We start from the raw sequence: 27305 nt of genomic DNA on the forward strand, positions 1-27305 counted from the left end.
GACTTGGTTGATGCATGTCATCGATCCCAATTGCGTGGACCGATGCTCATGGTATCAATCACTGGATTGTCTGGTCCAGGCTCGATTATTTACAGACCTCCGTCATGTAACTGGAATACTGCTGAGTGCGGCGTTAAACAACAAACAAACTCATAATTTCAACCACTTGGTTGTGTGGTCCAAACTCGATAATGCACATATTGATGAAATATTGTTACCCGTGGCCTTAAAAAACAAACAAACCATATGCTTAGGATGCTTGGAACCCACTTGCTCCGCAATTCCCATTGGAACATTAGCATATAACACACTCGGATTCACTCGGCTTCTTTCGCTACCTACATACATAATTCCTTGGATATGTAATGGTGTTGGGATATTGAAATAAATTCACTATAAACCCCAGATCCAACCACATATGGTTCCCAAATGATAACTTCCATTTTTGCTGATTACAAATCAGGTTCTCGTATCCATTTTGATTTGGAGACAACGAAAACGGGAATAGTTAAATGAGATCCACCAGGATGTACAGTGTCATGTGATAGTCACGTGCACGAAACTACATCCAATATGGATGCAAGCAAATGCTGGCCGATCGAGGTTATATTGGTTGGTTGGTATGTTGTTCCCATGCCGTCTGGGGACGAAGACACGCAATAAATCAACTAACCGGGCCTGACCACCCGATCTATTTTGTCACATCTCACGACAAGCATAGGTTGCTGAGGGTGCTGGACAATGAGTATGAGGTTGTTACATTGCATTGCCACCTCGGGTATGGTTAGGAAACCAAGAAACCATCTTCCCGAGGCAAGAGATATAATTTGCCAAACTAAGCTGGAATTACTGGGCTCGATCGTAGCGCCACCAGTGGCTGTGATGAGTTATGTCCCTTCTATGCCCCCCTATGGACCAATCAGATTCCACCTCTCGTATCACTTGCATTTGCTTCAAACAAAATGGCGGCGCCCAGACAAGACGATCTGATCGACAATCAAGATCTATATTGCGATAAAACGGGCCTTACATCGCTAAGTGCATCAAATCATGTGAGCACCTTGATTAAAAACTTGAAAAGATTTGAAAAATATCTGTTGACAACGAGCTGGCGGTGCACATGCTATGCAAATCCTGCAATCGACCGAACTTTGCATGACAATTTACGAGCCGGATTTCGATTTCGGTGCGTGATTTTGATTGGACTATGCATAGACTCGTTAGTCAAGCCAAAATATAACTCCATAATACCAGCCTAGTTCGGCAAGGGTGGAAACTGGGTGGACTTTTATAGACAGTTAACTCTCTTGCCCCGGAAAGATGCCAAGAAACATAATCAGGGCGAATCTGGTATTTGGGAACCCTTAGGCTTAAAAAAAGAAAAATGAAATGGTTCTCAGGCAATGACTTTTGAAAATTTAGTTCGGATGGGCGGCGTTTTTTTCGCTTGTTCAAACTAGCATCTAATCAAATAAACAGTTGTGTACTATCAACTTCTTTTTCTTTGAAAAAAATGGAAATATATACGAAACGTGCGGTGGACTTTCTGATGATGCTGGGGTGCCTAAAACCAAGACTATTTTCTTTGCCTTATAATAGAGTTCGGTGTCCCTAAAGGACGCATGGGCACATCTCCGCTGGGCGAATTGCAGCACGTTTGACGACGGGGTCATCTGTGCCCATCCTTTAACTTTCGACACCGCCATTGATATTACTTACTTTACCCAATTACATCATTCATAGGTTCGTTCCAGATTAAGACTGAAAACGGTTAGGAAGAATCCTGATAGATCCTGATAGATCACATATCAAGTGGAACTGAACAATTTGTGCCTAAAGAATTACTGCAGCTTTGCGTGATTAATAGCCAAAGTCTCCACATGTGATTAATCATAACTGCAATTACCCCCAAACTGCCCTATAAGTGCACGTGTTGCTAAATTCGTGGAAAACCGAGTCTGGGATCTGAAATAGTAGACAAGTCAGCGGGCTGGGCCTGGTATCCAAACATCCTCATGCATATATGAACTTTAGAAATGTTTGCGGTTGCGACCCAAAATATGCATAATTTCTGTTTGGTGTTGACGATGTAATTAATTCCGGGATGGAAATACAGTCGAAGCACGCAGACCGGAAGCGGGGTTGCAAGGGCGAGACAGTTGGCGCAGACGACAGATGAATGTGACAAACGAGGCACTTGATTGGCTACGTCCCTGACAAGTCTTGGCTGACTTGACGTGTACGTTAAACTAGACATAAAATCCATATGTTGTCGGTGTCATTTCCGAAACTAATCTGTTGATATAAAATATGTATCATGTCAAAACATTGAATATATTGGCAGTATAATGTTTATACAAATTGCAAATATGTTATTTTTTCGGTGTGTTAAATATATACTGAACCAAATTAAAAACTTCACAATCCTAAAATTTTAACATTTTGAGCAGTTATTGTGGGCCCTTATTGTGTATTTAAACAGTAATGGCCACGTATTGTCTTCAGATAACACCCGTTTTTGTGCAGGTGAATCGATCAAAATCATGTGCACAGTACTAAAGTGGCAAAAGTGGTTTTTCACGTGCAACTGGTCACGTGGCCATAATACCGCACGCGTTTCAGCCATACTTGTTAGCAGTCATTAAGAAAAAAAGAAAAACACAAGAAAACAAAAGTCTTTACGGCCATTTGTCATGCCATGCCTTTCAAATGTGCAACGTGAACGTGCCATCGGCATGTTGCAGACGGGAACGTCCGTAGCTGAAGTCGCAAGGACGATGGGTTGTAGTCGACGGACTGTTTATGATTTACAGACGCGTCTACAGCACACGGGTACCACCGCTGATCGCCCTCGGCCGGGTCGACCACGTATGACGTCACATGCAGGGGATCGTCAGATTGTCTTAGGTCACCTCCGTAACCGAATTATGACGGCTACATCAACCAGAAATGAAATGTTTAGGGGTAGACTGAGTGCGCAAACTGTTCTCTGTCTGAGAACTGCTCACCTTCAAGCACGACGGCCATACTGCGGGCCGATTCTGACTCAATTACACAAACGTCAACGTCAGTTGTGGGCACAGCGACACTTACGATGGACTCAGAGGAATTGGAATCAAGTCGTCTTCGGGGATGAATCCCGATTTAATCTTCGATTTGCTGATGGTAGGCCGAGGGTGTGGAGGCGCCGTCATGAACGTTACGCTCAGTATTGTGTACAGGAAGTTGACAGATTTCGAGGCGGAAGTGTCATGGTGTGGGGTGCTTTCTGTGACAATGCACGTTCCAGGCTTCTTGTCATCCGTGGCAACCTCAACGCTGCTGCTTACCGCGACCAGGTACTGGCACCAGAACTTCTGCCTTTTATGGCAGCACATGGACCCAGTTTGATCTTCAAACACGACAATGCCAGACCCCACACAGCAATTTTGTCATGGACTGGCCATCAAGGTCTCCCGACCTCAATCCCATCGAACACATCTGGGATGCTCTTGGCAGAAGTCTGCGCACTCTCCAGAACCAACCACAGAGTTTGCAAGATCTTGGCACCATTTTGCAGCAACAATGGCGTCGTCTTCCCAATCATGTGTTCACAAGCATCACAAGGTCCATGCGGAGGCGTTGTGTGGCAGTTGTCAACACACATGGTGGCCATACAAGCTACTGAACTTGTGTGCCATCAGATTCTCGTGCTTGGGACTTATGATTTAAACTGTTGATCTTATTTCCGAATACCAAATTATGGTTACCACCGTTAATTAAAATCCTTCTCTGGACATTAATGATTAAAAATTACCTTCTCTGATACATTTGTCCGTTGTATATCATGTATGGGATTACTTTTAAAAATATGAAGTTTTTAATTTGACTCAGTATATGATAAAAAATAGTGTGTAGTTTCAGGACGGCGTGCTGTAAATAATCCATCCTGGACCCGACAAACCAGTGACTGATATTATGATGAACGCCAAACGCAGGATCGGAAGTCACCACCCGACGCCTTCAGTCGTCTCATACAACAAGCATAGGTTGCCGTGGACCTGTTCCAGAAGGTGACCCTAGCGAGATCTTCCAAACGTATTTACAATAGTCCAATTTAAGCTTACAAATATATTTTAGAACAGTTGATGAGATATGAAAATATTCAACTGAACTGATTTTGATTTTTACTTGAAAATTGATTAGGAAATAACCAACGAACTACGAGGAAAAAGGGCTTATTAGTTCCGGCATGGTGCAAATCTAAGGCCTTTGGCGAGGCCGTAATTCCAATTTCTATATATTTCATGAGAAAAAAACATTACGTATTTGTCTATTGTAATTAAAAATTCGATATTCGGAAATTTAATTTGGAACCGACGGCGTTTGGCAGTAATGAAAGCTTAGTTAGCCGACATTGTACATAAAAAGTTACCAGGTGTGCTCTGTCCCATACGTAGCTAATGTTTTATCGTCCTCGTCACTTTAAGTAGAATCACGGAATATCGCGATTAATCAACGAATAAAGCTGCATGTGTAATACTTATAAAGTAAAAACAAGCCATTCCGCCGATAGGGCATACAACCAAGTGTAATGACCAAACTTGCAAAGTGCGCTTGGCTGAAGTTATAACGAACTCAAAGGGACTACTAATTTTAGTTCGTTATAACCTTGTTCGTTATAAGCATATATACAGCATAACTACAGCAAATAGTCGGGACCAAAAAGTGAGTTCGTTATATCCGTCAGTTCGTTATAAGCGTGTTCGTTATAACCGTAGTTTACTGTATATAGAAAGGGCGCATTTGTTCTCTTGCGGCATATTTCTTGTTATAATGACGTTTGTCATCATTATCTGTCCGTGTATTGAACGTCTATTTTTTAATTTTTGTTTTGTTTTTTCGAAGGTCGTTTATTTCAAACTTATTTGTTCTTGAATAGATTGCATCAAATCACAGTCTAGTGTTGGAGCCGTTAAGTGCGAGTGAGAGAGTGGTTGGGTGAGCGAGTTTGCCATATTGAACGTCGCTTTGAACAATATTCCAGCGCGGGACACCAAGAATGGACGTCCCCCTTGATGGGAATGGAAGGGTGGAGTATCGGGAGTACGTGACACTTTTTTTTCCGTGTTTTCTGCTAGTGTCAGCATAAACATAATACATGTACTTACAAGGACGAATATATGTTGTGTTACATGTATCGTTGTCAACGACTATTGCCCTATGCCCAATTAAGGTTTACGCCCTAGTTGGGAGTCTTTCACGTCTGTGAAGAACCTGCAATGACGCCTTGTTTTGGTGCAGAGAATTCATGTTGCGAAACAATACGTGTAGGTGAGCTTTAACCATCGCGTTCAAGATTATTGCACTTACATAGCAACGTGCATGGATGCTTGTGTGTGTCCCATCTTCCCGATGCAAGGACGTTAACTGACTATAAAAGTCCAGTTTCCACCCTTGCCGAACAAAATGGATTTCAACGTGCAGATTTCGGTCGAATGAAGGATTAGCAAAGCATGTGTAACGCTAACTGGGCGTCGACATAACTTTCGCAAATCTTTTCATGTCATAAATCAAGGTGCATAGTCAAATAAAAATCGCGTAACGAACTAGACATTCGGTTCGTAAACAACATGGATTTCGGTCGACTGAAGGATTTACAAAGCGTTATACCGCCAACTGTGCGTCCACAAATAATATGCAGATATTTTCATGCTTTTGATCAAGGTGCTCCAGTGATTTGATGCACTTCGCGAGGTAAGGCCCGTTTTATTACAATATAGATCTTGATTATTGATCAGATTGTCTTGACTGGGCGCCGCCATTTTCTTTGAAGCACTTGCAAGTGACATGAAAGGTGGAATCTGATTGGTCAATAGCAAGGGCATGGGACATAACTCGGAATAGCCACTGGTGGCGCTACGAACGAGCCTGAAAATTCTAGCCAGGTTCGGCAAGGGTGGAAACTGGACTTTTATAATCAGTTAACTCTCTTGCCTCGGGGAGATGGGGAATGTTAGGAGCAAGCGAAAGTCAGGTAACTTCTTTTCTAGTGAGGTGTGTGTGTCTTGACTAATGTCGGTTTAGACATGGATACCCCACTCCGACACAGAATACTGACCTACCAGTTCTTGTTTTATCCCCTTAATGCCACGCGCCAGGCAGGGAAACAATAAGTACCTACTTTAAACGACACCAGCAGCCCAGTCGCCGAAATTCGATGTGCAGAGTTGCATCCCTTGGGTTCACCAGAAACCAATGATGGAGTTTCTGAATCCCGTTTGTTTGAGTTTTTCAGCACCCTACCCAAGCTCATGCAGTGAAGACATCAGCTCAGTAAAGAGACATGTCAGGAACAATGAATGTTCAATTATTTCAGACAATGCTGATTTGATTTCACATTGCTACTTGCTGCCTCACAAACAAAGAAAACAATGGGACATGTGGCGTGAGGTAGCCAATCAGCATCCTCTATTATTTCACTGACATCCCTGCTTCTATGGCAATATAGGATTATTACTCCCGGATAAGGTGTTGGTGAGGTGGATGGGGATGTACTGCTTTTACAAGGGACAAGGAGAATGGACTTTCCACATTGTGACATGATCGAGGTATCAAGTAACATTGTAACAGGTCTTCAGTCGGAAGCCAACAGGTAACCTGCCCAAATTTGAATTTGAATTTGTAAGAGGAATATAGATTAAGATGTTTCTGCAATTCTTTTGACAGTTACAATGAGAATATATGAAGTGTATCCCTCTGCATGGTGTTTGTTTGTTTGTTGTTTAACACAGCACTGAGTCTGTCAGTAATGGAGTCTGGACCAGACAAACCAGTGATTGATATTATGAGTAATGAGCCATGCTGTCAGGATACTATGACACACATTCAACCAAGTCAACAAATCCGACCATCCAAACTATTAAGTTCGAATTTATATGTATGAAAAGATGTACATTTCTTAAATACCATGTACCACAATTTGATATAAATGCTGCTCAGATGAATAAAAAGGAAAAATAATATCTAATAAGTTGCCTCTAACAACACCTTTTGGTTCCTGGTGACTATTCTTAACACCAAGACAGCCACTACTATTGTACAAGCGTGCGTGCTATCACACCTTGACTACTGCAATGCCCTCCTGGTAGGATTACCAAAACACCTGATCCAAAAGCTTCAGCGGGTACAAAACTCTGCTGCCATACTGATCACAAGAGCCAAACGCTGTGAGCACATCACACTGATTCTCAAAGGTCTACACTGGCTTAAAGTAGAACAGAGAATACGGTTCAAGGTTCTCGTTCTTGTGTTCAAGGCACAGCTACCTGGAGGATCTCATCATACAATACCAGCCAACAAGAAACCTACGATCTTGTGATCAATCATTGCTTGAAGTGCCACCATCAAGAACTATCTCCTACGTGGATCGCTGCTTTGCGAGGGCTGGTCCTCTTCTTTGGAATGCCCTGCCCAAAGAACTCAGAATGCTCAGTGAACTTAACAGTTTCAAAAAACATCTGAAGACACACTTGTTCAGCAAAATATATACAGCCATACCAACTGTGCAAGCTTCAAGAGCGCTTTTGAGCAGTTAGTCTGGAAACTAGCGCTATATAAATACCAAGTTAATAATAATAATAATAATAATATTCTGTCCAGGAATCCTCAGTTTGAAAAGCAATGGTGAAAAAACAACATGGCTCACACAGGCAAAGAAAGTGTTTATTTTAGGCAAACTCCACATGTAAACCTTGTGTATACACTGGCCTAAAATGCTGTGAAATACAAAACTTTGCAACAGCCATAAAAAGAGTCTAAAAATTCATTACTTATCAACACATGATGATGTTGATCTATGTTTAAAAATAATTTGTACAGTTAAAACTTATGAATGCTGACATATAATTGTAATGAACGGAAATGCGTAGATAATATTATATACAAGAGGTACAAAGGGCTACAAGGGCATCTAATGTAGGATAATTATGTTATTAACCTAGGAGATTTCCTTGAACATTGGTTACACAATGGTCAATGGGTTTAATCTGACCAACAGTAACTAGTTTGATGCATTTGAATATGGGCTTCTACTCAGTTTAAAGCACTCAATTAACTGCTATAATTATGAATGTTAATTAAATCTTAGAATGCAAATGATACTTAATCATTTTCTACATTTCCTTTACGAAAATATGACTTTACAGAGATTTTCGAAGCACATTTAAAAGATTTTGGCCCCACTGCAATACGAATGTGGACTACCAAATATGGAAAACCCAATCACATGACTGATGACCCCTCAATCTGCCACTGGACACATGACTTCATCAAAGACTGGACATGTAAACATGGAAGTCACATGACCATGGCAACCATGGAAACAATCATGTGACTGGCTGGTCACCATAGCAACTTAAATGTTGCCATGACCTTTCAGCACCATTTTGATCAGTGTTCACTTTGAGGTGAAAATTATAATTTTCTGTAACAGATATAAATAATAAAATGTTGCCTGATAATACACTAGCGTGCAATGCTGAAGCATTTGTACAGATCTAACTGACAATGCCGAAAATTAAGCTCAATATCATGCTAATACTGACAAACTAATAGGTGTTAGACAGGGCTGACTCCTGTGCCATACTCTTTCATGCTTTCATGCATCTTTTTCAACGTCTCCCACTATCTGAAAATGTATAAACTAAAAGTGTTCCACCACATGTAAGACCAATCACACATCAAAACCTACGTACACTTTCAGCTGATGAGAATCAGTAGCCTGGAAAGGAGCTTTTGAAGGATTTCTGGGACATAGCGATGGACCTGATGCCGTGAACAAATCAAAAGGGAACAGTATTCTCTTCCATCTTTCCTGAGTATAACCAGTATCTTTCACAAAGGTATTTATGCACTTGCAAGATAAATTTCAGAGACCATTCCTTTAGCAGCTGTGCATATTTACAATAGATTGTAGCTTGACGTGTATATTGCGTATACCACACAGAGCTAATATGACAGGATGACTAATACTATATGATAATGCTCCTTAGAGTGGACGACAATGTATGTTAACAATACACAGACATGATTGCTGTAACAAAATGACCTATACCGTGATTAAGCAGTTCACCGCATTCATATTTTCAATTAAGTCCTTTTCTGAGGCTTCAATACAATTAGAGTGTTCATAGAACAAAGTTTGAAATATTTGAAAATAGGGCTTATTACAATATAATTGGTGACAATAACAGCATTTTCTAGACCATTACGCTCACATATTCCCAAATGCATTCAAATATCCTGACATCGTAAGCACACCAACGTGTATTCTAAGAACAACACAATGACAACACATTTTCCTGTAGAAAATTAGAAAGTCGGCTTTTGTACATACAGCACTAGAATGACGGGGTTGATTAATATGTTAAACATGTTAAACAATAAATAGCTGCAATGAGTACATTGTAACACATCATTACCAAATACATCACACACACAGGTGGTACAAGCTGGGTGCAATGGGTGGTACAAGATGGTACACACCGATTCCTGGAATCCTAGGTCAAGCTGGCTATGACAGTTCTTACATATTCCACATTCCCTAATATTCATACTGTTAGTGTATCAGTAAACAATTTGGACCAAATGTAAAGATATGAATATCATATATATGTGAACAGACCGATGGGAGCCTGGCTTGTCTAATACGTCGTCAATAGGAATCCAGCAATCTTACACACTGAACCAATGGAACAATTTGTGGATGTGCACTTTCACTTGTTAGTAGATTAAAATGAACTATTTGACTTGAGATCCAAAGGAAAGATCAGCGTCGAATTGAATTTCACAAACTTTAACAAATAGGTGCTAGTAGTGTCAATAATCACACAGTGCAACAGCTTGCTACGGACCATACAATATGAAGGTATATAGCTGTAAACTAGAAACTAAGTGTTCAGTATGTAATCTTATGTTGTTCAACACAAAGACTCCTGAGGCAAACAAGGAGACCTGGATTTATGCATGAATGGAAGCTTGGAAGGAAGCAACAGAAATGTTTCGCAACATTAACTATGCAACCATACTGTGGGATGATATTCGCAGCTTTGGCACCTTATTATAATGGACAAACTATTGAAAAGCATGTTTACAGGGGACCAAAAAGTACTGTACCATTATGTCAAATACTCGCCAATAATCCTAGATTGTAGCTGAAAGAACCTGTTCTGTAGGAAATCTGCTTCATGGTTGCAAATTCTGTGTTCTTGATAGAAGATGGTTGTCTCCATTAAAGCATGAATTTCAAAGAAAAGCTAGGTCCACGGAACCAGCTGGTCGACAACATGGCACCAGTCTAGGTGGAGTTATTGCATGAGACAACTGATACTGATACTGATCTTCATCCCCTCCTTCCAGGGAGGCTGGTGCAAGGTCTCCAAGTTTGCCCTGTAGGACAGATGCTACAACATATGCTGTACAATGATTACAATAGTATGTCCCTGTTTAAAATAATGTATTATACATGATAGTGTGTGAATCACTAGAGCGTGCTACACTAGACAGTCCACAGTTCTATACAAACAATCTACAGTGCTCAAAGACACCAAGTGGTATAGCATTCATTCTGTCAGTACTTCCTGCATACAGGAATTATGGGAAGGTGTGAAATGCGAGCAGACTTGTCTCCCTTGAGATAAGACAACGCCATCTGGTGGCAGATGATCAGATCTAGTCTGATGATGGTGGTTGGTTTTAAGACATTGTTTCCGCGATGTCTAAATAAAGATGAAGTTTTTTGTGGGTCCATCTCTGTCTGCGGGGTCATCATCGGGATCCTCGTCACGATCGCAGGTGCAGGGCTTGTGTTCCACGGTCATGGTCCATTCTCCCTTGCAGTGAGGTACGTTGATGGCGGTCCATCGAGTCAGCTTGTTCATCACTCCATGGCCGATGCAACGGGTGCCGCGTTCTCGGTCCATGGCTGTCGGTTGACACTCCACGCAAACCTCGGCTCCCTTGTTGAGTGACCTGGCCCATTTCTGGGTCTTCTCAGTGCTGTTGCAAGCCGCGCGTGAGCTTGTCACCAGGAAGTGGGCACAGTAGCTGCAATGCAAGGCGTCAGATGAATACATGGAATATCATGACACATGTAAACTTGAAAGGCCATGACATTGTAGATGCAAGGCCACAATATGATACAAAAATATCTATTTTTATATCTGTGTTATTGGCAACACATCCAAGTAAATGATGTTAGGTAGCCATCGATTCTTTTAAAGATTTTCATCCAACCATTCAATGATTACAGACGCACAGACTGATATACTGATTGCTGTCTATTGTCTTAATAGTTTAACCTGTTGCATTTTGTGTCTTACAGTTTAACCCATTGGAACCCATTGTCTTGTAGTTTAATCTATTGCAGCCTACTGTCTTGCAGTTTAATGTATTGCAGCCTGTCTTGCAGTTTAATGTATTGCAGCCAATTGTCTTGCAGTTTAATGTATTGCAGCCAATTGTCTTGCAAGTTTGATGTATTGCAGCCTATTGTCTTGCAGTTTAATGTATTGCAGCCCACTGTCTTGCAGTTTAATTTATTGCAGCCCACTGTCTTGCAGTTTAATGTATTGCAGCCAATTGTCTTGCAGTTTAATGTATTGCAGCCAATTGTCTTGCAGTTTAATGTATTGCAGCCTATTGTCTTGCAGTTTAATGTATTGCAGCCTACTGTCTTGCAGTTTTATTTATTGCAGCCTATTGTCTTGCAGTTTAATGTATTGCAGCCTACTGTCTTGCAGTTTAATGTATTGCAGCCTATTGTCTTGCAGTTTAATGTATTGCAGCCTACTGTCTTGCAGTTTAATGTATTGCAACCTACTGTCTTGCAGTTTAATGTATTGCAACCTACTGTCTTGCAGTTTTATTTATTGCAGCCTATCATCTCACAGCTAAACCCATTGCAGTCTTGTAACCTTTTCACCAGCGTGTATTATCTTGCTGGTGCAGCCGATTCCTCTCGAGTTCAGTCCTCTTTTCAATACAGTCGACAGTTACCATGTACAGTAATAACAAATCTTCCTGGTACCGCCAATTACTTAGAGAGCAGTCCCCCTTTAATGCACGTGTGACAGTTACCAACAGGGTGTGTGCAGGAACAGTGCCATCCATAATTGCTGCCCTTTCCCCGTTCAAGCTGTTATGACAAGCACAAACCTTTCACTGCTGCCCACATGATTACACAAACCACATTTCTGTGTTTACTTTCAGCAACCGTGCAACACATCAACAGACAGGCACCATTCAGATATTTCAAACAAAATTAATCCAATAGACTCCCATTTCAATTTTTGCTAACCGCGTAATAGGCAGACATGACGAATGATACAAAAGCTTGCAGAATAACCTAAGCATTGGAACATGCCTGTCTTCGCCAACATTAAAAGGACATGCCTTCATCGCTGTACATGACAATGATGGGCTTCTCAAGATAAACACGAAGGAAACCACAGCCTTGTGAGAACAAATATTTAAGTTTGCCCCGTTTTATCCCTGTCTGCTTTTTTGGTCTTACAAGGTTGGTGTGAGAAGTCTATTCGGTCAGTGTCCTATAGGAGATGACGGTCGCTATTCTGGAAACTCACTTGACACACAAACACGGACACTCCACAAGAAAGGGAAGTTAACCAGATTTAGTCCTTGAGCCAGACTTACTGTGTTTCGTACAAAGGTGAAAGCCATACCGGCATTGTCTAAGTTTAGGATGTACCAACAGCTGGTGTCTTGTTTTTTAACCTTCTTTCGGAGCAACCCTCAGTTTCAACTGGCTACAGTAAACACTATGTTTATGTGAAATAATGTACATTGTTGCAAACATCAAACAAGCTGGCTATTTCCATACAGAAAGGGATGATAATTTTTAAGTGTTTTTCGTTTCTTCTCAGCTTAACATTTTGATGTGAAAGAACCTATGTCATCTCACAGTGGTAGAAACTAAAAATTTAGTCCACTAGTCCTTATGATAATAACATTTGCAAAACCCTTAAAAATGGCAAATTTCTACTATTCCTGATGATACTCGTACCTTAACTATTGGACAGTTTGAGAAGGTCTATAGGACTAGTGTCAATTTCTAATGTCATCTTATCAGTGTCATGTTGAGGATGGTTTAGCGGTTATCTGTCTATTGTCTACCTGTGTTTTCTACCTGCTTTGTTGATTGTCTACCTGTTTTTTACATCTATCGTGACATTTTTGTAATCCTGCAGTCTGATAGGTCTGCCAGCAGTCCAAAATATATATTAGACCATGATTTTGCTGATGACCGCATTACCGCGAAAGAAAATATTTATTCACGAGCACTTCTTTCGCAAACCTGACAGTCTCTCAAGTTTAAATACTGATTTACGTTTCTAAATGCCTTGTAGTTCTGTACTTACAGGACATGTGGCAATATATTTCAGGTGGATCTCTTGGCGAACAATTATTTAGGGGGTCTATTGTAATATTCAGTCACATTCAGCTTGACTTTAGGCGCTACTCTATCACATACTGTGACATCAAGTCTACGCGTCTCAATTCTCAGACTTCCTATCTGTGAGGTGAGGTGAAATTGGGTTTAACGTCGCGTCTAAGAATATTGCACTTATATAGCGACGTGCATGCACGTGTGTGTGTGTGTGGCTGCTCCTGTACTAGTCCGGACTGATGCCGATTTATTGTGCTAGCCCACTGAGATCCCATGCTGCAGTTTAACATGAATACCCCACTCAGACACAGCATACTGACTCCGAGCCGACCAGTCCTTGTTTTAGCCCCTTAATGCCGAGCGCCAGACAGGGTAACAACAAGTACCATCTTTTAACGTCTTTTGGTATGATGCGGCCGGGGATCGAACCCTGGACCTTCCGCTCTCCGGGCAGACGCTCTACCACTGGACCATAGAACTATATGGCATCGTAATAGTGGTGTGTACTTTAGAACAAAACATTACAGAGGTTGCTTCGCTAATTCCTCCAGGGATGTCAGCTTGAATTATTTTTACACGACATCTGCCTAAGTGATCTCAGTAAACTGGTTCAAGTATTACTGCGAAAATTATGTTTGTTGTTTAACGCCACACTCAGCAATATTCCAGCCCTATAAGGGTGGTCTGTAAATAATCAAGTCTGGACCAGTCAATCAAGTGATTGGTATTGTGAGCATCGCTCCATGCAGTTGGGATAGGATAACATGCATTAACCAAGTCAGCAGGACTGACATAGTCGCCTCTTACGGCAAGCATGGGTTGCTGAAGACCTCTTCTAACCCGAATCTTCACGAGTCGAATGAGTGAGTTAGTGATTAAGTGAATGACTATGCAGCACTCCAGCAATATCACGGCTGGGGATGCCAGAAATGGCTTCACACATTGTACCCATGCGGGGAATGAACCTGGGTCTAAAATCGTGACAAGCGAATGCTTTAACCACTAGGCTACCCCGCCACCTCTTTGTCTGCAATAAGAAGAGATACTGAGGTGCTATTCTTCCCAACTGGGGTGTTATTTAGAAAATGTAAATGGCTTGCACTGCCTTTAGTAATATTTGTGTGACATCATTCCCGGAGACACCTAGCATAGTTTCACACAATCATGTTATGAACACATACTTATGCATTTGGTAACAGATTGAATTTTTAAAAAAAAATTCAAACAATTTAATTGTTGTATGATAATACAATAACAACATGATACAGCTGGAATATTGCTGAGTGTGGCGTTAAACAACAAACAAACAAACAAACAAACAAACAAACAAACCACATTATTAACCGTATGTTCACACCATTCTACTTACGTTGCTCTGGTAAGAATTTCGTTGAAGTTTCTTCCATATAAATTTTTAAGGATTCCCTTCCATGGGTCATACTTAGAACTTGTTCTGAATATTCCGTAAGCAGCAGGCAAAATACGGCCAGTTTCTGAAAACAAAATGAAGAAATAAATGCACCGAAGACACAAATTCATTATACACTCATAATATACATGGCGATTTGTTGACTATCCTTGAAATCATATTGGTTCTGCCCAAGCTCTAATAAATAAATTGCAATCAATTCCATGTCAATAAAAGCACTAACCACCAATTATTTTGGCGTTTAATGTTCCATAAACAGAAAAACTTTAGGCCATGCCCACTTAGAGACTACTACCGTATTCGACATGATAAGCGCTCCGCTCTAATAAGCGCCCACGGTGATATATGCTTATATATTGGCAAGTGAACAATCCCAATTAGCACCCTTCCCTTGTGATCAATGTACACAATACTTATTTATTCGTGTATAATACGCACTTGTGTGTTATATGCACCCTTAATTATGGGCAATTAAATTCTGGAAAAATATATCTGTCGTGTATAATACGCACAGACTTTTCTTTTGTATCATTTCAGGCTGTCAGCATAATCCACAAAATTTACGATCTTTCAACTCTTTCACCAAAGTTATATTCTAATAAGAGCCCCCTATTTCTAATTTTAAGAGCGCCCTGTGCGCTTATTACGTCGAATACGGTATTTCCTGAATTGCTGATAAAAGAGTAGTCAGACCTTGTGTTGCCATTATTGCACTGGGCAATGTCATTGACTTCTTATTGTTGGTTACAGTTTTTTTGGGTTTTTTTTTTCTGATTAAATAAGCAGTCTGTAAAGTTATTATTGTTGATTTAATATTGTTATTCATTTATAAATTGACTTTAATATATTGTTGTAGTGGGTTTTTTTTGGGGGGGGATGAAGAGACAGTGGGGGCAACCTAGGGGTTAAAACGGAGGGCCAAGGTTTGATTTCCCACATGGGCCATTTTTGTTGTCTCCCATATTATTGCTCGAATATTGCTAAAAGTGACAAAAAAACAAACTCACTCACTCAATATTTTTTTGTGTGAAGGAAGGTATAAACATATAAAGTGGGGTGTACACTCAAATCTGCTGTGTGCACCTCCATAAACACAAAAACGTTCTCAAACAGTCTACGTTGGAACCTTAATTTATTGCAGCCTTAAATAACTAATTTCACCACCCTTCAAACTGTGTCAATCTTGATAGTATAAAACAATTATCGTGTCAGTAACAACAACATTAGGTCATTCCTATATGGACGAATAATTCTCATATTTGTGTCTTGGTGATAATGATTGGAGTGATTGTGCGATCTGTCCCAAACAGTGAATGTCATTCTGCCTCACTGTGAATCCAACCCATCATTGTGGTGGCATGGCCGACTGTTTGACATGGTGATAGCTTGAATGGCTACAATTGGTCACATTTGTCAGCCGATTCGTGCACTCGGTGCCCCTGGTGGTCAAACATGGCGACAGAATCCCTCACATTCATGCTTCTATTATCAACGTGAAAATCTGTGAACAAACATGCTTGGTATACCTCACTGATGACAGATCCAACAGCAGCCAATCGACACATTTCAGTATTTCCCCAGAGACACCGTCTCAAAGCTTCTAAAAACATTACTTCTATCTCCCATTCCGATGAAAACTATCTGGTGCAATTCCACCATGAAAGTATTATTTATCAAACTTTAACAAACAAAACAAACAATCCATTTAATATTATCCGAGAAGCAAGGTCTGTTTAATTGATTACTACAGTTTGAGATGGTCCCCATCTGGCGATGACCTTTGTAATACCAGGGTCAAACTTGTCAAACAATGTACTACATTTTTGTACACCGGGGTTAAATCGTGTGACAATATTTCATTAACTTTCTCAGGTGAGGGAGAATTGAATACACATGAAGTCTATCGCTAAGGTGGCCGCTAGCACACATCCAGGCTGTAGCCAGCCAGTCAGACAACAATTGCCACCCACTATCCCTTACAACAAGTCAAACAATTAAATCACCCATAAAACCAGCAAAGGGACAAAGATTAAGTGAATATTGTATCAGTTACAAAAATAAGAAGAAATCCACAGACAGCCACACCTGACAAACTCGTATCCATCCTGGATCAAAGATTGACGGAGGATAAGTCTAATCTGTTCATCGTCCGGAAGTGAGTGAGTGAGTTGGGTTTAACGCCGCTTTTAACAGTATTTGTGTTATATCACAGCATGTCAGCTTAATGTGGGAGGAAAGCCCAAAGTGATGAAGGTCTCAGACGTTTACCACTTCGGTGAAACCCATGAGCACGGGTATGGTGCTGACAAACCTAAGAACATAATCAGGGGTGAACTGGGATCTGAACCCACAATCATAGGTTTCTGGAGTGCCCAAGGGGGTAACTCTGCACAGCGAATCGCAGTGCCTTAGACGACTAGCCCACCCGTGCCCCCTCGTCCGGAAGAAAAATGTGAAACAAAGTCCTCCAGGAATGACAACACTTGTGGTTTATCAGGTGTGTGGCCATATTACACACACCAGCACCTGAGAAGCAAAAGTTGGGCTGTATTTGCAAGCCCATTAGCTCTACACAATGAACACGTCAAGCAGCCTATTCTCCAACAATGGAAGAGGTTTGATATGACCTTATACCTCGGCTTGCTGCAGATAGCGATCTCAGCTGCATAACTCGACAGATTCAGTCATGATCCCAGCTCACAATCATAAGTGCAAGTAGTGGCATTTCAATATTGCTCTTTGCGTTCATACATACAAGTCAGCGAAGAGCTTACAATTTTCTCTGCTCTATGTCATCAGAAAATGTAAGTGGGAGGGTGATGCAGGTCTCAGATTTTTACTACTTTGGTGAAAACCATGAGCACAAGTATGGTGCGGACAAACCTAAAATAATCAGGGCGATACAAACCCACAATCGTAGGTGTCTGGTGTGCCCAAGGGCTGCAACTCTGCACAGGGAATTGCAGTGCCTTAGACTGGTGTACCTCCCATAGTGTAACACTGACTCTGACACATCTTAAACACAACTAGAGGCATTTCAATATTGATTTCGTTCCTGTTTGCCTTTTTGTCCTGTTGGTATTGGGGAACCAATGAGGTGCAAAGAGTGTTCTGCCATGTTTCAGCAGCAGTCTAAGCTGCAGATTCTGTCATAACCACAGCTCACAAACATCTTACAAACTATGGATATTTCAATGTTTCTTTTTTCTTTATAAACTACACCCAGTACACAGGCTTAGTGATGTCAGCCCAGAAGACCAGCATAAGTAGACCTCACTACATCTAGCACAGTGGGACCAGTTCTAGTCTAGACCAGCTTCGTACAGTCACATCCCTCCAAGTGTGGACCTCACTACACCTGGCACAGCGGGACCAGTTCTAGTCTAGACCAGCTTCGTACAGTCACATCCCTCCAAGTGTGGACCTCACTACACCTAGCACAGCGGGACCAGTTCTAGTTTAGACCAGCTTCGTACACCTAGCATATGTTCATAATGTCTAACGCCTTGGGCCACACTTTTTTAATTTTATGTTTCACAGATTTATTCCAGCTTTTCCACACAAGGTCGGTGGAAATAAAAGTAAAAATAAATAGCTATGTCAATCATTTATTTATATCAAAGTCATTCTGCTGTGGAGTTAAAACTGCAGCTGGCTTCTTGAATCACTGATAGTGATGTAGACATTGAATTAATATATAATATATAATATTTTATATTTAATTTATTTCTTTTCCAGCTGCTTTTTCAGTGCGCCCGTGAAATGAAAAACAAAAAATGTAGTCCTTACAATAAATATTTCTCAAGAGTCGTTTTGTATTGCTGCTAAAAGCTATTAAAAACTACGGAACCCTTTCAGAAGGTGTAAAACCTGTCATTCACCTGTCTCCACCAACAAGGGGACATTGTTGAACACACCATTCAGAACTCAACGATTCAAGTCACCCAAGTGAATGTCTCCGACCTGTGTCATCGATATAGACTGATGCTTATCTCGTGACACAAGCGCTCTGTCATCCACACACACACACTCACTCAACAAACCACACAGAAAGTGCTGAACTCTGTCAGACATTCTTACTGAGCATGAGCACCGATAACTAACAGGCATTAAATGTGCAACAACGATCATATTCATGCAACATGCACATGACATCGAGATGGCGGAGGTCAGGACCGGTTTTCAGGACCCCTCAAAAGTGCACATGGAAATGTCAATATATCTGTATGTGCCACTAATCCAAAACAAGTTATGATATGACTGTGGGCAGTTCAACGGCTGGAAGGCAGATAAAACTAATCACTATCATATTGAAAGGGTGTCTGAGGTCTGCAAGTTTTCATCCAACAAAATCAACTTTTTTACAAGTTGAATAAATAAGTAAATAAGTTATGGCTGTAATCATATTTTTATCATATAATGTATAGTGATATTGATGTGATAACCCGATCTAAAACTTGATATCACAATCTGATAACCATGCAAATGATGTCATCTGTCTTCTATTTTTAAAGCTGCATCAATGCAATTTCTGCTTCCTCAATAAATTATTGACTAACATTCAAAGTATGTTTCGATAGGGGTTTCCGAACATTTGGGTGCTCCTGCAGACAAATAATTTTGCACATTATGGTGAGGTGAAATGGGGTTTGACGTCGTGTCCAAGATTATTGCACTTATATACTGACGTGCATACACGTGTTTGTGTGTGTGTGACTTCTTGTACTAGTCCGGACCGATGTCAATTTCATACTGCTGGCCCACTGAGATACCATGCCGCAGTTTAACAGAAATATCCCACACAGACACAGCATACTGACTTCAAGCCAACCAGTCCTTGTTTTAGCCCATTAATGCCGAGTGCCAGGCAAGGTAACAACAAGTACCATCTTTTAACGTCTTTTGTTATGACGCGGCCGGGGAACGAACCCCGGACTTTCCGCTCTTCCGGCAGACGCTCTACCACTAGACCCACGGAGGCGGTACAAATCTTGATGCAGATGTCAGTATTAAAACCAGCAAGCCGAGAGGTGACCGGGTGCATCCTGACTGAACATGGAGACTGCCTCCATTCATGATGTACCTGCGATGCCAGGTGTCCTATTATATGATGAGTGATAACTTGGGAGGAACATCCCTGGCCCACAGGACATTAAACAGTCTCGGACAAAAGTATTTGAAATGAGTACACATGAAATGCCCCATTACATAGGCAGATGCACGACTGATATCATTGCATGGGCTGACAAAACAGTTTGAAGATACAAGGGAAGTCCGATCATGAAAGTTTATGACTTGGCGTGAACATCTTCAATCCTCACTGTCATGTACAAATATTTTTGGATTTTAGAAATTTGTCTTAGCTTCTGAAATAACAAGCTTATCTCACTCAGAGACCTAACATAGTTGACATTTTAATGAGTGGTGAATGTCAACATTGCCGGGCCATGAGATAAACATTTAAACAAATTTAGACAAATTTTATGATAATTATATATTTTCTTACTTATTTTACTCTGAAAACCAGTCATTGAGGCAGACTGAAAGCAGTTCTGGGATAAAGTGTAATATTATATTTTCCAGTTAGAGAGTGAGTGTATGTCACTAACAAACCTCGCTGTGGAGAATTCTGTCCCATGTGCAGAAACCTACGACCATGGGTTTATGCATGTCATCATATCCCAATTGCATGGATCGATGCTCATGATATCAATCTCTGGATTGTCTGGTCCAGGCACAATTATATACGGACCGCTGTCATAAAGCTGGAATATTGCTGAGTGTTGTGTTAACAAGAAACAAACAAATCTTTCTGCCAGAGTGTGTTCGGGACCTAATCAATCTCATTAAAATCAGACCTTAGTTGTCGCTACTGCTTAACAAAGATCTGAGGACATTCCAGTTGAGGTCACGTCAGAACGACCTTTCATCCGACCAATCAGAGCTTACCAGATCATGAAAGTGACAATCGGGATGTGATTTCTAATCATGCATCCTGGAAAACTTTAACACAAGGTATTCCAAACGATAGTTACAGGTTTAACCACTGAATCCATACAATCTAGACCATCTATTTGCCATTCCAGAATGTTCTTTTGTTCAGGTTTCAAATTTTTAATCGAGAATTTGTCAAAATGTTTCGAAGTGTTGTCGCCAATTTGAAAATAGTGCTGTAAAGCACGAGAAAGCTGCCTTGTGATTGTTCATTCCATTGGTCGGTCAAAGTTCGCGCAAGGTCGGTCTGACCTGACCCGTAATGGGATGTCCTCAGATCTTTGTTTAGCAGTAGCGAGAAATAAGATCTGATTTTAATGAGATCGGGACCTAATCTGCCCTGAAATCCTCATGAAGAATATTTCACAAACAGCAAATAATTGAATCACAGTTATCTCTGTGATCACCCAAAAAATATTCTCAAATGAAAGAAATATAGTAATACTAATGGACAGACTCTGTTAACTGGATATTTCCGTTTCATCTCAAACCTACATTCAGTGTTTAATTCACAATGAAAGTCTCTTGACAAAAACTTTGCGGGGAGGTGGGGGGAGAATCCATCCTTTGTAGAATCAGAAAAACGCCATGCAACATTTCAATTTTGAGAAAATTTTCTTTGTGGGTGGTTTGATCAAACTCTGCATGGCAATTGCCTGACACTGTAATTTTAGATGTAACGATGGAGGGCATATTTCTAGTGATCCACTCAAGGTCAACAGGAAGCAATGGCAGGTGACACCAAAGGTCAAGGTCAAGGTCAAGGTCAAATTCAACTGACAGGCAGGTGCTTGTTACTTATGCTGCAGGAAATCAAAGACCAATGTTTCATGACTTATGAATAACTCAGTTCTTTGAGAACGCTAGCACTGTCAACACTTTCTGACAGCTTTGAAACAGGCGACGGCGTTGAATGCGTGGCTTCTTCTAGTTCAAAGAAGTTCATATCAGAATTCATTTTCAGCAAAGCAAAGCGGCTAAGGAAGGGACTTTGATGAGGACATATTGCTTCAAGTGTCATCAGTGACTTGAAATAAGTTTTGAAAAGCATTCAGGTTGAGGTAAATTATAATTGACAGGACTCGGATGACGTTACTTTGATAGTGTTGTACAACAAATGTTCAGAGCAAGTCACATGCCTGTGGCTAGTGGTGAGCTGAGTTTACCGTATTCGACGTAATAAGCGCCCACGGCGATATTTGCAAATGTATTGGCTAGTGAACAATCCAAATTAGCACCCATTCCGATTGATCAATGGACACAAGACTTATTTATTTGTGTATAATACGCACTCATGTTTTATATGCACCCTTAATCATGGGCAATTAAATTCTGGAAAAATATATCTGTCGTATATAAACAATTCAGCCTGTCATGAACCTCGAAATTTATGATCTTTCAACTCTGTTTTTTTCACCAAAATAAGATTCTAATAAAAGCATCCTATTTCTAATTTTGAGAGTGCCCTCGGCACTTATTACGTAAAATACGGGTAACCCCTTTTCGGTCAATCTGTTGGTCATATAGTAGTCAGTAATGTGGAGGAAATTCATGACCATCTGCTGACACAAACATTTAGACATCAAAAGTCCATGCATCTTGAAACAAATTTGATATTTCAGCCACCCCGGAGTGGAAGATTGACATACTTTAATTGGCAAAAAGGTAGTCATGCGGACCACTTAACTTAGCTGGTTATGTTTGAACAAAATGGCAAAGATTCATTTTCATTTCTTAACATTTAAAAGAGTTGAGACAATAAGAGCTCAGAAACTCAGACTTAAAGAATACTGATAATGTTTGCAATATATTGTGACATGTATGTATGTATGTATGTATGTATGTATGTATGTATGTATGTATGTATGTATCTATAAAGAACCTATACATAAATATTATTTCATATTATTTTGTTTGTTTGTTGTTTAATGCCCCACTCAGCAATATTCCAGCTATATGACGGTGGTCTATAAATAATCGAGTCTGGACCAGACAATCCAGTGATTGACATCATGAGCTTCAGTCCACGCAATTGGGATACGATGACATACATCAACCAAGTCAGCAAGCCTGACCACCCGATCCCCTTAGTTGCCTCTTACGACAAGCGTAGTCACCTTTTACAGCAAGCATGGCTTGCTGAAAACCTATTCTACCCCGGATCATCACAGGTCTCTTTCAAATTATGACAGATTATCTATATCATTATGAAACAATCGGGTGTCCTTAACTTCTTTTGAGTAGTACATACTGTAACTATACAATGTTTTAGTTGCCAAGTGTATTTTCAGTGGTTTTCCGTCCTACCATCTCAACAAGTCGGTGACAGTAAGGAAGAAATATCTTCAAATAGGACTTGCCATAACTAGACACTTTATTGGATAAAGGCAATGAAACATAAAAACTGTCGCTATTGGGAGCTGAAATATATCTTGGTGTCTAACATTGTTGAGCATCTGAAACCACAATGCCACACTCAAAATATCACGACGCCCTAGGGTGTTGAAGCAAAACAACAAAACTGATAAAACATAAATGAGAAAAAATGTTGCATTATACACGCTACCTGCACATGAGTATTTCACTGTCCCATATGAATCGTATACTTGCTTCCACAACACAAAAGCTCATTCAGAGAAATTTAGTTGCATTATTCCCACTCCCAAAGAGAGACTTGAGACATACATATTTCCTTTCTGCTACCAAAAGCTGGTAGACCTGCCTGGGATGTTCATTTTATTTTGTCGATTATTGGTACTTAAGTCCTCTAGATGTGCATGCGTGTGTGTGTGTGTGTGCGTGACTGATGCCTATTTATAGTGCTAGCACTCTGAGATACCATGCCACAGTTTAACATGAATGACCCACTCAGATACAGTATACTGACTCCGAGCTGACGAGTACTTATTTCAGCCCCGGTCTGAAATAATCGAGTCTCGACCAGACAATCCTGTGATTGCCATCATGAGCATCGATCCACGCAATTGAGATTGACGACATGCATCAAACAAGTCAGCGAGTCTGACCACCTGATCCCGTTAGTCGCCTCAAACGACAAGCATGGTCACCTGTTACAGCAAGCATGGGTTGCTGAAGACCTATTTTAGCCCGGATCTTCACGTGTCTAGTTTGTATTATTTCATCCTAGCCAGGAGCAAGTCTAGATAGTTGACAGGATGCAAGTCTATCCCCTGGTGAAAATCTCCTGCCAGGAAATCAGTCTAACATGGAAAAAATATATCATAATTCCACTCCAACGTTTTTTTCTTACGAGAAATACAATTTTTGAGCAATTCCACATATTGAGAAATTCCCCACAAACTTCATCTTCCACAAAAAGAAGCATTATACTTTATTGTCAAGAAATCGAACTGTGGTTCTGGTCTGCATGTTTTCATACAGAGCTTTCCGATTGTCAAACACCATTCAGATAACATTTGCCCGTGGGGATTAACACGAGGATTACAACACCATTACAAAATACAACAAATGACTGATGACATTTTTTCTTGTCTGGGCAAGTGCGTCAGAAAGCCCCGATGAGGTAGTTTGTGGCTATCTCCAGGACTGAGAGACAAGACAACATGGTTGTCAGTCGATGATGGATGTGTCTGGACTGTTTGAGAAGAGGAATACGACTGCATCACTTACCATGTTTCAATACCTGGGGTTCCTTCCCACAGTACATCATAGATCCCAACATAATGGTGTCTTATTTGTTGATGTGTTTTTTTGATATTTATATACCATTTTGAGGAAAGACTGTCACTGCATTGTCGTTTCATTACTCCAGAGTTCTCAAAGCTTTTAGTGCACTTTGTGCTGCTGACATGTAATACCCTTTCAAATATAAACGCACAATGAAAAGTCTGCGGCAATATCACATGCCACTTTCACACACATAAAAAACTCAAAGGTCAGGATAAAATGGCTAAAAAAATGTTTCTCATCATTGAAGTTATCAAGATGGTATATGAACAATTTTTTCTCTTGATCAATATTTTTGATATGCCAGTAAAATACCTTTTTACTATTAGTCCAAAATTGTCCATATTCTGAAGGACAAGCTATCTTTCCTTGCTTAAGACATTCTAAAACTGTAACAATTTTGTAAGTGACTTTCTTTTCGTACTGAGAAGAAAAGTGGCAGTGACCTAATCATTTTGAAAAAAACGCTCTGATGAGAAACGTTTTTTCATGGCCCAAATAGAAAAGACATGTAGATAAAAAAAAAAAATGTCTGGCAAGTCATTTGTTGAAGGTCAATGCACTGTGTCCTGAAACCATTAATCACTTAGGATGGGGATCTCAGGACAGGATGATGCAGAGGCTCATTGGCTACGGATGTTTCCATATCTATCAAATATAGGGTGGCACTGAGAGGGTTAAACCCACTTGTGCTGATTGATGTTCACAGAATTTTTTTAGTATTCCTAACTGCCCAAGTGCTTACGTTGTCCAGGCGATCCCACAGCAGTGACAGAAATTCATGAGGCCATTTGTAAAACATTCAGGCAACAAAGTGCTATAAATCTTGAAATCAATCACACTACTGTCTACTGGAAAACAGAATGAGTGAGTGAGTTGGGTTTTATGTCACTTTGAAGATTATTTCAGTTATATCATTGTTGGTCGGTTTCTGGGGCATGAAACCTAAAGTGTGTCCTGTTGCATGTGGTTACCGCTGTGGTGATAGCGACAAGAACGGTCATTAGAAGTACCCTTGCAATGGATTAGCTATCCAAGCAATTGTTTTGCATTTATGTTTCTATAACTGAAACATTTAGGCCAAGTCTACTAATGGACTGGCCTGATTGGCTGATGATAGAATGGGAGGGGCTTGAGTTGCATTATTGCACTGAAAGATGACACCGATTGAGTTTACTTTGTGTTAATGACTAAATATGAAGTTATATTTGTTGCCTTATTAATTCATAAGAATTAATTCAACATGTTTTTATGCTTATGGAGTTATCAACGTACAAAAGGGTGTCATACTTTGCATAAATCCTCAACACGAATTTACATCGTGTGAACACTGGCTTCACATTTATACGTCCAAAAATGCAAAAAATATTGAAATCAATTCGCTCATAGCATGGTAATCACATGAACCTGGTATCTGAACCATTGGCGCCAGACAGCTAAAGGATGAAACTTAAAACCAGCTGCAATGCCATAGACGACACCCATACATCCCCATAGACAAAAACAACCAGTTCGGTTTAATCAAAGCTGATGCAAAGACCTGACCTTTCTCATGTTTCTTTCCCACAAAATGCAAACTAAGGTTCATATTCTACCACAAAACTGAAAATCTTTGGAGTTTTAAGGGGGGCAAAACTTGATCAATCAGCAGTCGTAACAAATTTGATTTCAAGTCATTCAAATGCAACTTTGTCCATAAATTTAAATCTTATTACGTAAATCAACTTAGCAGTTAGACATTACCCAAATGACATGTTCATGTCTCTGTTTGACATCCATCAGGAACTCCAAGAACCAGATCTACACTGGAAATGGCCTGGGACCACGTAGTATTGCCATTATTTCAAAGAGAGCCAGTATGCGCTTCTCATGGTTTATTCTCCCTGCAGTGTTTGATTGTACGATAAACATGATAAACATTCCCCCTCGTCGTTTATTTCTTATATGAGATATCAACATTATGTACAGGCTCTTCAAAGGTGAGGTGAAATTTTGTTTAACGTCGCGTCCAAGATTATTGCACTAATATAGTGACGTACATGCACGTGTGTGTGTGTGGCTGCTTGTACTAGTCCGGACTGATGCCGATTTATAGTGCTAGCTCACTGAGATACCATGCCGCAGTTTAACATGAATACCCCACTTAGACACAGTATACTGACTCCGAGCCGACCAGTCTTTGTTTTAGCCCCTTGATGACGAGCGCCAGACAGGGTAACAACAAGTACCATCTTTTAACGTCTTTTGGTATGACGCGGCCGGGGATCGAACCCCGGGCCTTCCGCTCTCCGGGTGGATGCTCTACCACTGGACCACGGAGGTGGCGTATGTTGATAAAATGCACAAGCTTTAAAAATATTTTCCATTAATGAGGACTCCCTGAATAGAACACCACCTCGGAAAGTCCAGTTTCCACCCTTGCCGAACTAGGCTGGTATTCCGGAGTTACACTTTGGCTGGACAAACGAGTCTATGCATAGTCCAATCAAAATGACCTAGACAATCGGTTCGTAAACAATATGGATTTTGAACAACATGCATATTTCGCTTGACTGGGTATCAACAGATTTTTTGCAAATCATTTCATGTTTTTAATCAAGGTGCTCAATTGATTTGATGCACTTCGTGTTTTATTACAATTTAGATCTTGATTATCGATCAGATCGGCTTGACTGGGCGACGCAATTTTACTTGAAGTAAGTGAAAGTAATATGAGAGATGGAATCT

At 40.5% G+C, this 27305-nt stretch overlaps 1 protein-coding gene across 1 annotated transcript in view; it reads right to left on the reverse strand.

Moving 5' to 3' along the window:
* Positions 1 to 7690: 7690 nt before the first annotated feature.
* Positions 7691 to 27305, reverse strand: part of LOC139456586 (somatomedin-B and thrombospondin type-1 domain-containing protein-like) — a 101396-nt gene continuing 81781 nt past the window's right edge. The window contains exons 3-4 of the mRNA XM_071238380.1: positions 14817 to 14940; positions 7691 to 11085 (exon numbers count right to left, since the gene is read on the reverse strand). Coding sequence (XP_071094481.1) covers positions 10758 to 11085; positions 14817 to 14940 — 452 coding nt within the window. The 3' untranslated portion in view covers positions 7691 to 10757. The remainder of the gene's footprint in view (positions 11086 to 14816; positions 14941 to 27305) is intronic.

Source organism: Haliotis cracherodii, unplaced genomic scaffold, assembly GCF_022045235.1.
Source record: "Haliotis cracherodii isolate W230 unplaced genomic scaffold, xgHalCrac1.p SCAF_11, whole genome shotgun sequence".
In the NCBI taxonomy this organism is placed as follows: domain Eukaryota; kingdom Metazoa; phylum Mollusca; class Gastropoda; order Lepetellida; family Haliotidae; genus Haliotis; species Haliotis cracherodii.